At 44.5% G+C, this 13,711-nt stretch overlaps 1 protein-coding gene across 1 annotated transcript; it reads left to right on the forward strand.

Moving 5' to 3' along the window:
- The first annotated feature begins 401 nt into the window (after positions 1-401).
- On the forward strand, positions 402-9,466 carry LOC115102053 (prickle-like protein 2). Its single transcript, XM_029621586.2, is given in 9 exon segments — positions 402-578; positions 2,793-2,906; positions 3,021-3,158; positions 3,602-3,805; positions 4,229-4,415; positions 5,895-6,049; positions 6,141-6,425; positions 6,428-6,914; positions 7,044-9,466. Coding segments are annotated over 9 exon segments (2,697 nt in total). The 5' UTR covers positions 402-446; the 3' UTR covers positions 8,039-9,466.
- The last annotated feature ends 4,245 nt before the right edge of the window (positions 9,467-13,711 follow it).

Consider the following 13,711-nt stretch of genomic DNA (forward strand, 5'->3'; position numbering starts at 1 on the left):
TGTTGTGTTAGATTTCTGTGTTTGGACTATATATTAGTTTTGAAAACTATAATGGTACAAACATTTTGTGCATTTGACAGTTTTATTAAAGTCTGAGCCAGAGTGTGTGTTTGTGTGTATGACTCTGTACAATATTTATGCATAATTGGTTATAACAAATTGGTGAAAATGCTTTCATATATCTGCCATAGCCCTGATGTATGGCCCTGGGAAATCTGAAACCGCAGCCTGTAGTGTAGAATACTAATTACTTTCTCTTTCTCTATCTTTCTCTCTCTCTCCTCTCTATATCTCTCTTTGTTCTCCCTCCCTCCCTCCCTCCCTCCCTCCCTCCCTCCCTCGCGCTCTGTCTTTCTCTCCCCCTTTCTCCCTCTCTTTCTCTGCTCTGCTAAAGTAAGACCTGTGTCTACTCTAAGTGTCCCAGTGAGGAGCATGTGGTGAGGGCCATGTCTCTGGAGATGGAGAAGGGTGTCACTAAGTTGATGTATGACTTCCAGGGGAACTCTACCTCTGACGACGACTCAGGCTGCGCACTGGAGGAATACGCCTGGGCGCCCCCTGGTCTCAGCCCTGAGCAGGTACACCATCCACTTTGTACCCCTCTTTTCCCCTTCTTAATTTTCCTAGTTATCTGAGAGGGTGGATTCATTGATTGATAAACAAGCAGCAGAATGGTTAATTGCTTTAAAACTCCCTCTATGGTGTCGAGAGAGAGAGAGAGAGAGAGAGAGAGAGAGAGAGAGAGAGAGAGAGAGAGAGAGAGAGAGAGAGAGAGAGAGAGAGAGAGAGAGAGAGAGAGAGAGAGAGAGAGAGAGAGAGAGAGAGAGAGAGTCAAACAAGCATAACAAATTAGCTGTCAAACATTTCATGGAAGTGCAAATGTGAAGAAATTACTCAACTGTCACTGTTGAGATGACATGACATGAGCAGAGAGGTCAGAGCCCAACCTAATGACAACCGTGACCAAACCATGAAGATGACCTGAAGGATAATCTGTGGACTGCATCGTCTGAATGACATGAAAGTAATGAAATGATGGTGCCTCTTTTGGTTTCAGTGGTGTAATGATGGTATATATTCTAGAATTGTTTGCTGTTTGTTGGATTGCTATGTTTTATTCTATCAGGATTGTCATTCCTAACCCCTCAAATTGGAACAAACTGAAACATAAACTTTCACCACAGAGAGAAAACAGCACAGACATAAAAATGATTAGTTCTTTCCATTGACGGGAGCTGTCCAGATGAGGTTAGTCCTTTGTTTGTTCTCAGGCTGAAGTAATAATTCCTGCTTGTCTCCACTGTAAAGTGCTGCACAGTGGGACCTGTGATGCGATGCTGCCATGCTCCCTTCCTCCCACCACCCCTTCCTCCATCGCTCCCTCCCTCTCTCCCATCCTTCCATCTTTACTTCCCTTCCCCTTCCGCCGACCCGCCCTCCCTCCAGCCCACCTGCCCTCCCTTCCTTCTTTCCTTTCCCCACCCTCCCTTCCTCCCTCCCTTCAGGAGCTCTGTTAATAGATGACAGGCAGGGCTGATGATAGTTATTTTCTCCAGTTAGCCATCTTGACAGGATTCTGAGGGAGGCTGTGGCCTTTCTCTGAACCTACAGGAGATGAAGGCAATCAAGCCTGCTGGATGATTGTGACCTACAACTAAGTTTAGCGTCTGCTGTTGACTAGATGGTTGTTTTCTAGTGGATTGGAAGGCCCTAATTTATTTTGTGCAATGTTAGGTGTGAGCCACACAATGATTTTAGTTTAAATCTGCTCTGTATGTGTCGAGGATTATGTTGCAAATCATTGAGGTGTGACAAAACTTTAATTGTACCATAAGATTGTTGTGTTCTTGAAGAATAATTACCTGAAGCATTTTCCCTCCTTTCTATCATGTGACTTCAGCTCAGCAAGTTTTCCTGAATGCCTATAATTACTTTGATTGTAGCCTACAGGCATTCAGAAATCATAGATACTTTTCTATTTTCCCATCACTATGGGGGCTGCGGTAGCATTGAGGGGGGGCCAGCAACTGGAAGGTTGGCGGTTCAAATCCTACTGTAGACCAGGGCAAAAATCTAGTGGGAGTGAGCTGGCAGCTGGAGGTTTGCTGGCATTGATGTCTCAGGTTGAAGTAATAATTCCTGCTTGTCTCCACGGTAAAGTGCTGCACAAGTGGGACCTGTGATGCAATGCTGCTCCCTCCCTCCCTTCCTTCCATGTTCTCTAGAGCAAGGAACGTATTTGTTGGATAAAAAGCAGAAGACAAATTTCCATCATATATGGACTAATAAAGCTAAGTGGAATAAGAGCCTACAATCGGGACTCTACAAAACACTGTCTGCAATGAAAGAGAACATTGCTCTCCAAGGCTGTGTCTGCTGCAGAGCCACAAGAGCCTTTGTTCCAGACACTTCTAGTTCCAGCCGTTGTTCTCAAGGCCAAGGATGATGGAGGACAGAACAATAACCAACACAGCAGAATATAAAGCCATCATCTATTCATTAAAAACTGCTGCTTTCAGGTTCATCTGGGAGGGTTTTTTAACTTTTGTTTTTAATCGACAGACATTTTACCATTCAATTTACAGAGATAGTAACGTTTCTAATGATAGGTAGGCACATGGCATACTTCAGGAAGGATCAGACTAGCCATCAACTAGCCTCTATCAATCCTGTCATTACAACAAACATGTACCAAGGCTGTAGAAGATGCTATCATTGTCACTATGTTGAACTAACACCCTTAGCGTTTTGTGAGACTAAAGCCAGAGTGTTGTGGTTTGTGTCCCTGTCAGGTGCATCAGTACTACGGTTCTCTACCTGAGGACAGGGTGCCGTATGTGAACAGCCCAGGAGAGAAGCACCGCATCAAACAGCTGATTCACCAGCTGCCCCCGCACGACAACGAGGTGACACTAGTTTACCTGATTACCTGTGTCTAGTGACCTTCGACACATTTATATGAAGGGATGCCTAATGTTTTTGATATGGGTGACGAAAGAGTGTTTTGGTTTGGTCGTCAGGTCCGATACTGCAACACACTGGACGACGAGGAGAAGAGGGAGCTCAAGCTCTTCAGTAACCAGAGAAAGAGGGACAACCTGGGAAGAGGCAATGTCCGCCCCTTCCCCTTGTCCATCAGTGGGGCCATCTGTGAACAGGTACTCACTGCTGACACAAAACAAACATGACAGAAAACCTACAGCACAAAGAGCAGAAACATAGAGGGCACCACTAGGGGATGGTGCAAATGGGATAAAATATGTGCTACAGCAAATCTAATTTATATTTGAAAATAAATTCAGCTTTCTACTCAGATCTGTTCATGTCTAAATTAGATGCTTTCTTTGCCATTGTTTTTGGTTTGATGTCTAATCAGCAGGATTAGCCATAAAAGCCCTTCAGTGATAAGATCATGCACTTCACATTTAGAAACATTGGATTATTCATATCGTAACTGGCATCTTTCTCCCTTCTCTCCCTCCTCCTTCAATCTCCCCTCCTTCTCTCTCCCCCTCCTCCTTCCTTCCCACTCTATCATTTTTCTCTCTCTCTCTCTCTCTCTCTCTCTCTCTCTCTCTCTCTCTCTCTCTCTCTCGCTCAGTGTGGGGGCCAGATAAATGGACGGGACATTGTGGTGTTTGCATCGCGGGCAGGCCACGGCCTGGTGTGGCACCCTCACTGCTTCGTTTGCTGCATGTGTGAGGAGCTCCTGGTGGACCTCATCTACTTCCACCAAGAAGGGAAGATCTACTGCGGCCGGCACCATGCAGAGAGGCTCAAACCCCGCTGCTGTGCCTGTGATGAGGTAAGCACGCCTGGACTCAGAGGGCTGGGGTGGTGGGGGGTCGGCTGGAGCTCAGCGGGAGATGGGGTTTAAGGGGTATGGAGTGTTGAGGGGTGTCACCTTCCACATCTCAGTTATCTGAGGAAGTCTTGCTGGGTTTGACTAAGTCTTATTTCAGCTAATTCTAAGATATGTGTGATATTCACTTGGTAAGAATCTGTCTTTGCTTGGTGTGTATCTCTCACCCTCTCTAGTGGTCTATGGTTTGACAGTCTGTTCTCTGTCTTTCCTGCATATTATCTTTATTTATTTTTGCTGATGATTTTGGATCTATTTGCTTTAGATTCCGGTTTGCTGATGATTGTGATGAATGGTCTCCTTCCTTCTCTCTCTCTCTCTCTCTCTCTCTCTCTCTCTCTCTCTCTCTCTCTTGCTTTGCTTTAGATTATCTTTGCTGATGAGTGTACGGAGGCGGAGGGCAGGCATTGGCACATGAAACACTTCTGCTGCTATGAGTGTGAGGCTCCGCTGGGCGGCCAGCGCTACATCATGAAGGATGGACACCCACACTGTTGCAACTGCTTTGAGTCCCTCTACGCAGAGTACTGTGACGCCTGCGGTGAACACATAGGTACACGGTTCTAGACGTTTCCTGAACATGATGTATACATACATTGAGTGTACAAAACATTAGGAACACCTGCTCTTTCCAAGACATAGACTGACCAGATGAAGCCAGGTGACAGCTATGATCACTTATTGCTGTCACTTCAATCAGTGTATTTACAACTCTCTTTCTTTGTTATTGTCAGTTCGTATGTTCAATTAATAAATCATGCAATGATTGTATATTCTTCAAAACGCGCCTGCATCCTCTACTTGTACGTCCATCTTCACCTCTGTAACTGCTTCTCTCTTCATTGCTGTCCATCTTCCTCCATCTCTCTTGTTGACATTATATCCATCCCTGCTTTTCTTTTTACCATTTCTTATTCCCTTGACCTATTTGTATCCCTTTCTCGCTCTCTGTAGCGTGGTTTCCATCCAATTGGCGACAGATTTTCATGCGAATATTGTAAAATCCTCATCGAAAATATGCACATTTTCCCACCAGTGTTGTTTCCAGTGTGGATAAAAATCATAGTGTGTTGACATAGTGCACACAAAATGAACTTTTTCGTGTGCCGAAATGAAATCTAAAGTTCAATGTGTTTCCATCACATTTTCAACTCTACCAACTCTTTGTCAGATAGCAGTCAAGCATCAATCATCATGTCGCCAGAATAACACCATCGAAATGTATTGAAAGGAGCATTAAGATCACTGTGCACTTTCACCACTCTGTGAAGTTCATTATAACTTATTTCATCTGTAGCCTAATAAACTGCATGACTTTAAAATTTGGGATGGAAACGTGGTTATTGTCTCTTTTTACATGTATCTTCCCCCCTGTTTCAAGTCTCTATGACTGATTTGTTCCCACACACCATCAGTCTCCCTTTGTCTCTCTCTGTGTCTCTACCTCCATTTCTCCATGTCTCAACTCATTTCATTATCGACATGTTTTACCTGTGACGACAACCTAATGGAGCCATTCAAAGAACCTGTGGTCGTTAAGTGCCAATAGTCATCAAATCTGAGATAAATGTATATTTATTGAGTTATTTATTTAGTTATTATACAGACCGCATAATCCCAGTTTTGGATAAAATCATAATATCAACCTTCTGGGAAATAAAACACAGCGTTTGTGCTGTATTTCATTTCTTCTTCCAGTAAATATCATACAAATATTTTGTAGGCTCATGTTTTACAGATTAGCTGAGGCTCTGAGCAGGCTCTTCAGAGACTGTGTGCTTGGCTCAGCTCATTACTGAGGAAAGTTACAGTCTCTCACTATAGATGATGGGTTTCAGCTAGTCAGTTAGACTGACGGTAATGCTGCTGATATACCATATGCCTATGCCAGTGTTCTTTCATCCAAAGACAAGATCAAGACTCCAATTGTCTGTGATCATTAAGAATCAGTTTGTGATATCCCGAAACTGACACCTTATTAGTAGTAAGCATCATTTCTAATGCTAATGCCAGGATGTGATCCTCTCCCCAGGCATTGACCAGGGCCAAATGACATATGACGGGCAGCACTGGCATGCCACAGAGGAGTGTTTCTGCTGTGCCCGCTGTAAGCGCTCCCTCCTGGGGCGCCCCTTTCTGCCCAAACAGGGACAGATCTACTGCTCACGCTCCTGCAGCGCCGGACAGGTGAACAACCAGCATTTAACTGAATGTTCTGGTGACACCTGTATGTGTGTTTTCTATGTATTTCAATTATGTAATCAATTCCATCAATCAGGACCCAGATGAATCTGACTCCTCGGACTCGGCCTTCCAGAGTGCCCGCTCCCGTGAGTCCCGCCACAGCACCAAGATCATAAAACAGGATCACCGAAATACCGAGAAGGAGCGTCGCCAGCCAGCACCCATGCCTGACCGTCTGTCTGTCGAGGTGGACCCCCTGTCTATCCATATGGACCGTCTGAGCCTTGGCTCCATCCAGACACCCAGCCGAACCCCCAGTCGCACCCCAAGCCGCACCCCTAGTCTCAACCAGGTGTGGATGAGCCGGGACGAACCTTACCCCCAGCATACGAGGCAGCCTATGAGGGCTCCCCGCGGGACCCCTCTCCAACCCCCACGCCCCTGCTCCTGGGCCCGTGTAACCCCAGGCAGGGCTACAGCCCCAGCCCCAAACTCCACCCCCCAACCCAGAGCTCTGGCAACCCAGGAAAGAGGCCTGAGTCCTGGGTTAAAGAGCAGGGCAACACCAAGCGGACACCCATGGCGGCATTGAGGGGCCAATCCTTCCAGGATAACTGGATCCACCACAGCCAGGACGAGTTCCGGCCACCCAAGCTGAGGACCCAGATGAGTTTTAACGAGGTGTCCAGCCAAGGCCAGGGCTTCTCAGACAAGAGGAGCATCAGCATGCATGGCTTCCAGAGGGACAGCAGGCCCCCCCTGACCAGGAACGCCATGAGCAACGGCATTAGCTTCACAGAGCCCCTCACCCCTCTGGAACAAACCCCCCGAGGATCCATGGAGTCTCTGGCCCTGTCCAACGCTACAGGTGCTGTGCCCTCTCACCTGAGTTTAGAAGATAGACAGTAGATATGATCGAATATGATAATATGGCTAATGATTTATGCTCCCAATCAGGTAATAAAGTATCAATAACCTGTCTGTGAATCTTTCCCAGGTAACTCTCTGGATGGAGTCAATAAGCGTCAGGAGCACCTGTCCAGGTTCTCCATGCCAGACCTTAGTAAGGATTCTGGGATGAATGTGTCTGAGAAGAGCAACATGGGGACACTGGGTTCCCCTGTCCAGTTCCGCAGCTCTGAGTCCCTGACCTCCTCTCGGCCGTACAGGAACCTGAATGCGCCCGTGCAGGTGGGGTACCCCCTGGGGTACTGGGACGCCCCCCAGCCTCTGGCCTTTGAGGGTAAAGGTCGTGTGGCCCTGATGGGGAGTAGTGGCAACCTCCGCATGCCCCCCATGATTGAGAGGACACCTCGTCGTCGGCCCAATGAGCCAGAGCCCATACGGCAACAACAACAACCAACGCAACCACGGCGACGGAAACACCGCGGCAACGGTAATGATGGAAACGGCAACCACCGCAACAGCGGTCGCCACCACCGGCGCTCTCGACGCTCACGCTCTGACAACGCCCTCCACCTGGCTGCCGACCGGGCAAATCACATGATGGAACCACCACACCGTCGCATTCAGGAGGACTACGACCGTTTCCCAGCCGGCCGCACCGCCCGGGACATGTTTGGGGTTGGGGGCATGGGTGGTTACAGACAACAGCCTTATAGACCCTGCCCTCGCACCACCTCAGATCTCACCCTGCACAATGCAGCGGGGGGAGGGGGGATTCAGCCGCTGAGCCTGGGGGGGCCATGGTACGGGGAGGGGGCAGACCCCTGGTGCTCCAGCTGCTCCTCGTCCTCTGAGTCTGAAGAAGATGAGGGGTACTTCCTGGGTGAGCCCATCCCCAGACCTATCCAGCTACGCTACCTCAACAATGAGGAGCTGCGCCACAGATACAGCCCTACAGGAGTGGGAGGGATGGGGGGCCACCATGGACCCATACATGGACCCCTACATGGAGGAAACCACGGGCAGCTGCACGGACAGCTACAAATGCGCCAGAGGAGGAAGAGCAAGAACTGCACCATCTCATAGAGAGTGAAAGGGAAAAAGAGAGAGAAAGGGAGTGGGAGGGAGACTGAGAAAAATTAAGTGAGAGAGAGAGTATGTGAAAGAGTGTATGTGTATGTGTCAGAGAGAGAGAGAGAGACATATATATATTTGATGTGTGTAAGTTATACAACTGGCTCTGTGCGCGGGGGGGGTGTTGTTTGTGTACACCTACACAGTATGATCTAATCAGAACAGGAAGCCTGCAATGGACCGGCTTCTTACACAACTGCAATGTTTACAATGGTGACTAACGATTGGCACGAGCATCACATTTGTATTGTTAACTGTTTATTATATACAACAAGAAAGGTTACGGCAAATGATAAACTGTGTGTGTGCGTGCGCGTGTGAGAGAGATACTTCTACAGATACATCCAAGAAATACTGGACTTATTCATAAAATGTACTGCCATAGTAAAACTACTAGCTGTTTTTTCAAACCAGTTAAAACATATATAGAAATTGGATTCCTGCATGCATAATATTCAGTATGTCAACAAGGCATAAAATAATACTGCAAATAGCTGCAATTCATGATGGAATTTAGCAACTATTTAGCATTGTTTTCCATCTTGAAACAGACAGGGATAAATGCCCCATGTCTGTAAAGTTTAATGAATGCTCCCAAATGACTCAGTTAAAAGAAGTAATGGTACACAGCAACAAGAGCTCTACGGGCCGAAGTGCTCATGTGTTTTATGTACCTTACTGGACCTTGGAAAACCACCTGAGTGGACCTCTCATACCAGTGATCCACCAATGACTTATAATCAGTCCATCAATTACTAAGGAGAACCAAAAACTGCCTGGCACACATGGCAGCCCTCCAAACCAAGTCAACTGGCTGCGTGATTGTGGGAAATGTGTGCTAGATTCTGTACAGTGTTGTCTTTTACCTCAGTGGAAACCAAGAGCTGCTGAATGTACAGTATCGTTGGCTAGCCGGCCATGTTATCACCCTGTATAAGTAGCCTGTTGAACCTAACCCTGTGCTGTGTGTTTTACATAGCCTCCTGCCCTCCCTCCATCCATGCTTACCAAGGACAGCTCTAGCCTCTGCTCCTTGACCATTCAGGCACAGCAGCGTCTCATATGGTCCCGTTTTCTCCTGCAACATGCTTTGTTTTTCAGAGTTAGAATACCACTACTAGATTAATAATAATGAAATATGATAATAATAACAATAATAACAATAATAATACCTGTTAAATGTATATAACAGTCAAATAAATGTTATTTAAGTTATGGATGTAGTAATGTAAATGTTCTGTAAATAATGGCCCTACATATTTATATATATTTTGTAACTACAGAATCATTATTTGTATAACATGATGTAGGGATAGAAAAGTCTTGCATGTTTATTTGTTGATGTTGTGTCATATTGGAATTAAAGTGGATTTGAATGAACAGTGAAAATGTCACGTCTTCTTTTGGTAACACTGTAATAAAAACCCTGTTTAATAGGTCATTATAATTGCTTATACATTTTTATAATGATATAAATGCTGTGAAGCAGCTTTCTCCAGATTGATGTGGTTGGTTCTATCTGTGGTCCTCTGTAGCTCAGTTGGTAGAGCATGGCACATGGTGCATGACTAAGTCGCTTTGGGTAGAAGCGTCTGCTAAAGGGCATATATTATTACCTATATTATGGAATCCCATGTTGGTTTGGTTGACTGACAGTCCCTGTCCCTCCTGATGTCGCTCCAACCTTCCAAAATTCCATCTGTTCATTACCAGTCTGCTGCTAATAAGCCCATAATAAGTCTATACCTGGTTCTAACTTGCATCCTTTGTCCTGATCTTGTCCACATTCTGATTGTGTCCGCATTTTCAAACAGGTATAGACGATTAAAATCTGCAATGTGATCATTATCATCCTGCCTTTTAAAAGCATTGACAGGTAGCACCATTGATTTATGGCATCAATATGTGTCTTAAAATAAAATATTATTTTGAAAGAATAGCTGTCAAATAATTTGGTCACAATGCGGACACAGTGGACCGATATGAGAAACATTTTAATACCATGGATAGACATGTTTCTGAAAATATGGGCACCATCAGAATGTGGGGAAGATCAGGACGAAGGACGCATGTTATCGACAAGTATAAAATAGGCTTTGAATGACTAACTGGTTGGCTACTTAGTGATCAAACATCCATCAACATCAGGGTTCCCAAACTGGTGGCCGCTGGCCGAATTTAATTTATTTGGTCCACCAAGTGAAAACATGTTTTTAGAGATTTTAGCACATTTATTTCAAATGAAATAAGGAAATATCCCATAAATATTCACACCCGAGTCAATAATTTGTAAAAGCACCTTTGGTGGTAATTAAAGGTGTGAGTCTTTTTGGATCTGTAAGAGCTTTGCACACCTGGATTGTACAATATTTGCCCATTATTATAAAAAATAAATAATTCAAGCCCTGTCAAGTTGATTGTTAAACATTGCTAGACAGCCATTTTCAAGTCTTGATATAGATTTTCACACCTCTTTCTGTCAAAAGTGTAAGTAGGCCACTCAGGAACATTCAATGTTGTCTGGGGAAGCAACTCCAGTGTAGATTTGGCCTTGTGTTTTAGGTTATTGTCCTGCTGAAAAGTAAATTTGTCTCCCCATGTCTGTTGGAAAGCACACTGAACCAGGTTAAACTCTAGGATTTTGCCTGTGCTTATAGCTGTATTCTGTTTATTTTTATCCTAAGAAACTCCCTATTCTTTGCCAATAATAAGCATACCCATAACATGATGCAGCCACCAACATGCTTTAAATATGAAGAGTGGTACTCAGTGATGTGTTGTGTTGGATTTGCACTAAACACGACGCTTCGTATTGAGGACAAAAATATAATTTATTTGCCTCAGTTTTTTGCCTTGTTTCAAACAAGATGCATGTTTTAGAATATTTGTATTCTGTACAGGCTTCCTTCTTTTCAGTCTGTCATTTAGATTAGAGATGTAACGACAATGTTGTTGATCCATCCTCAGTTTTATCATATCACAACCAAGCTGTAACTGTTTTAAAATCACAATTGGCTTCATGGTGAAATCCCCGAGTGGTTTCCTTCCTCTCCGGCAACTGTTAGGAAGGACGCCAGTATCTTTGTAGTGACTGGGTGTATTGATACACCATCTAAAGTCAAATAAATTCACCATGCTCAAAGGGATATTCAGGGACTGCTTTTATTATTATTATTTTTTTTTTTTTTCCCACATCTACCAATCGGTGCCCTTCTTTGCAACCTCCCTGGTCTTTGCGGTTCAATCTGTGCTTGAAATTCATTACTTAGTAGAGAGACCTTACAGATACAGTGGCTTGCGAAAGCCATTTGATTTACACAACATGCCTACAACTTTGAAGATGCAAAATATTTTTTATAGTGAAACAAACAAGAAATTATTTTAAAAAAAATGAAAACTTGAGCGTGCATAACTGTTCACCCCACATTTTGCAGCAATTACAGCTGCAAGTCTCTTGGGGAATGTCTCTATAAGCTTGGCAAATCTAGCCACTGGGATTTTTGCTCATTCCTCAAGGCAAAACTGCTCCAGCTCCTTCAAGTTGGATGGGTTCTGCTGGTGTACAGCAACCTTTAAGTCATACCACAGATTATCAATTGGATTGAGGTCTGTGCTTTGACTAGGCCATTCCAAGACATTTAAATGTTTCCCCTTAAACCACTTGAGTGTTTCTTTAGCAGTATGCTTACGGTCATTGTCCTGCTGGAAGGTGAATCTCCGTCCCATTCTCAAATCTCTGGAAGAATTGAAACAAGTTGAGGATCCCTGATCTACATTTTCAACTCTATCAGCCTGAGCTGACTTCTGCACACATTGACTATCTTTACTGGGTAGTAAAGGGAATATTTGTAGACCAGGGTGATTTGATGTTTAAACAGTGCCTTCAGCAAGTATTCAGACCCCTTGACTTTTTCCACATTTTGTTGCGTTACAGCCTTATTCTAAAATTGATTAAATATTGTTTATTTCGCAGCAATCTACACACAATAGCCCATAACGAAGAAGATCATTTGTCTAGTTATTTTAGCAAATGTATGTAAAACCAAAAAACAGAAATTCTTTATTTACATAAGTATTCAGACCCTTTGCTGTGAGACTCGAAATTGAGGTCAGGTGCATCCTGTGTCCATGAATCATCCTTGAGATGTTTCTACATCTTGATCCACCTGGTAAAATGCAATTGATTGGACATGATTTGGAAAGGCACACATCTGTATATATAAGGTCCCGACAGTTGGCAGTGCATGTCAGAACAAAAACCAAGCCTTGAGGTTGAAGGAATTGTCCGTAGAGCTCCGAGACAGGATTGTGTCGAGGCACAGATATGGGGAAGGGTGCCAAAACATTTCTGAAGCATTGAAGGTTCCCAAGAACACAGTGGCCTCCATCATTCTTAAGTGGAAGAAGTTTGAACCACAAAGAATGTTCCTAGAGCTGACCGCCCGGCCAAACTGAACAATTAGTGGAGAAGGGCCTTGATCAGGGAGGTGACCAAGAACCCAGTGGTCACTTTGACAGAGCTCAGAATTTCTTTGTGGAGATGGGAGAACCTTCCAGAAGGACAACCATCTCTGCAGCACTCCACCAATCAGGCCTTTATGGTAGGGTGGCCAGACGGAAGCCACTCCTCAGTAAAAGGCACATGACAGCCCACTTTCCCAAAAGGCACCTAAAGACTCTCAGACCATCAGAAACAAGATTCTCTGGTCTGATGAAACCCAGATTGAACTCTTTGGCTTGAATACCAAGCGTCACGTTTGGAGGAAACCTGATACCATCCTTACGGTCAAGCATGTTGGTGGTAGTATCATGCTATTGGGATGTTTTTCACCGGCAGGGACTGGGAGACTAGTCAGGATTGAGGGAAAGATTAACAGAGCAAAGTACAGAGAGATCCTTGATGAAAACCTGATCCAGAGCGCTCAGGACCTCAGACTGCGGCAAAGGTTCACATACCAACAAGACAACGACCCTAAGCACACAGCCAATAAAACACAGGAGTGGCTTCGGGACAAGTCTCTGAATGTCCTTGAGTGGCCCAGCCAGAGCCCGGAGTTAAACCCGATCAAACATCTCTGTAGAGACCTGAAAATAGCTGTGCAGCAACGCTCCCAATCCAACCTGACAGAGCTTGAGAGTATCTGCAGAGAAGAATGGGAGAAACTCCCCCAATACAGGTGTGCCTAGCTTGTAGAGTCATACCCAAGAAGACTCAAGGCTGTAATCGCTGCCAAAGTTGCTTCAACAAAGTACTGTGTAAAGGGTCTGAATACTTATGTAAATGTCATATTTCAGTTTTTATTTTTAAATAAATTAGCAAATATTTCTAAAAAAATACTTTTGTTTTGTCATTATGGGGTATTGTGTGTAGATTGAGGAGGAAAATAAACTATTTGATACATTTTAGAATAAGCCTGTAACATAACAAAATGTGGGAAAACTCAAGGGTTCTGAATACTTTCCAAATGCCCTGTACACTGAACAGAAATATAAACGCAACATGAAACAATTTCAAAGATTTTACTGAGTTACAGTTCATGTAAGGAAATCGGTAAATTCATCAGGCCCTAATCTATGGATTTCACATGACTGGGAACCCAGATATGCATCTGTTGGTCACAGATG

The sequence above is a fragment of the Oncorhynchus nerka genome, linkage group LG20 (genome assembly GCF_034236695.1).
Source record: "Oncorhynchus nerka isolate Pitt River linkage group LG20, Oner_Uvic_2.0, whole genome shotgun sequence".
Lineage (NCBI taxonomy): Eukaryota > Metazoa > Chordata > Actinopteri > Salmoniformes > Salmonidae > Oncorhynchus > Oncorhynchus nerka.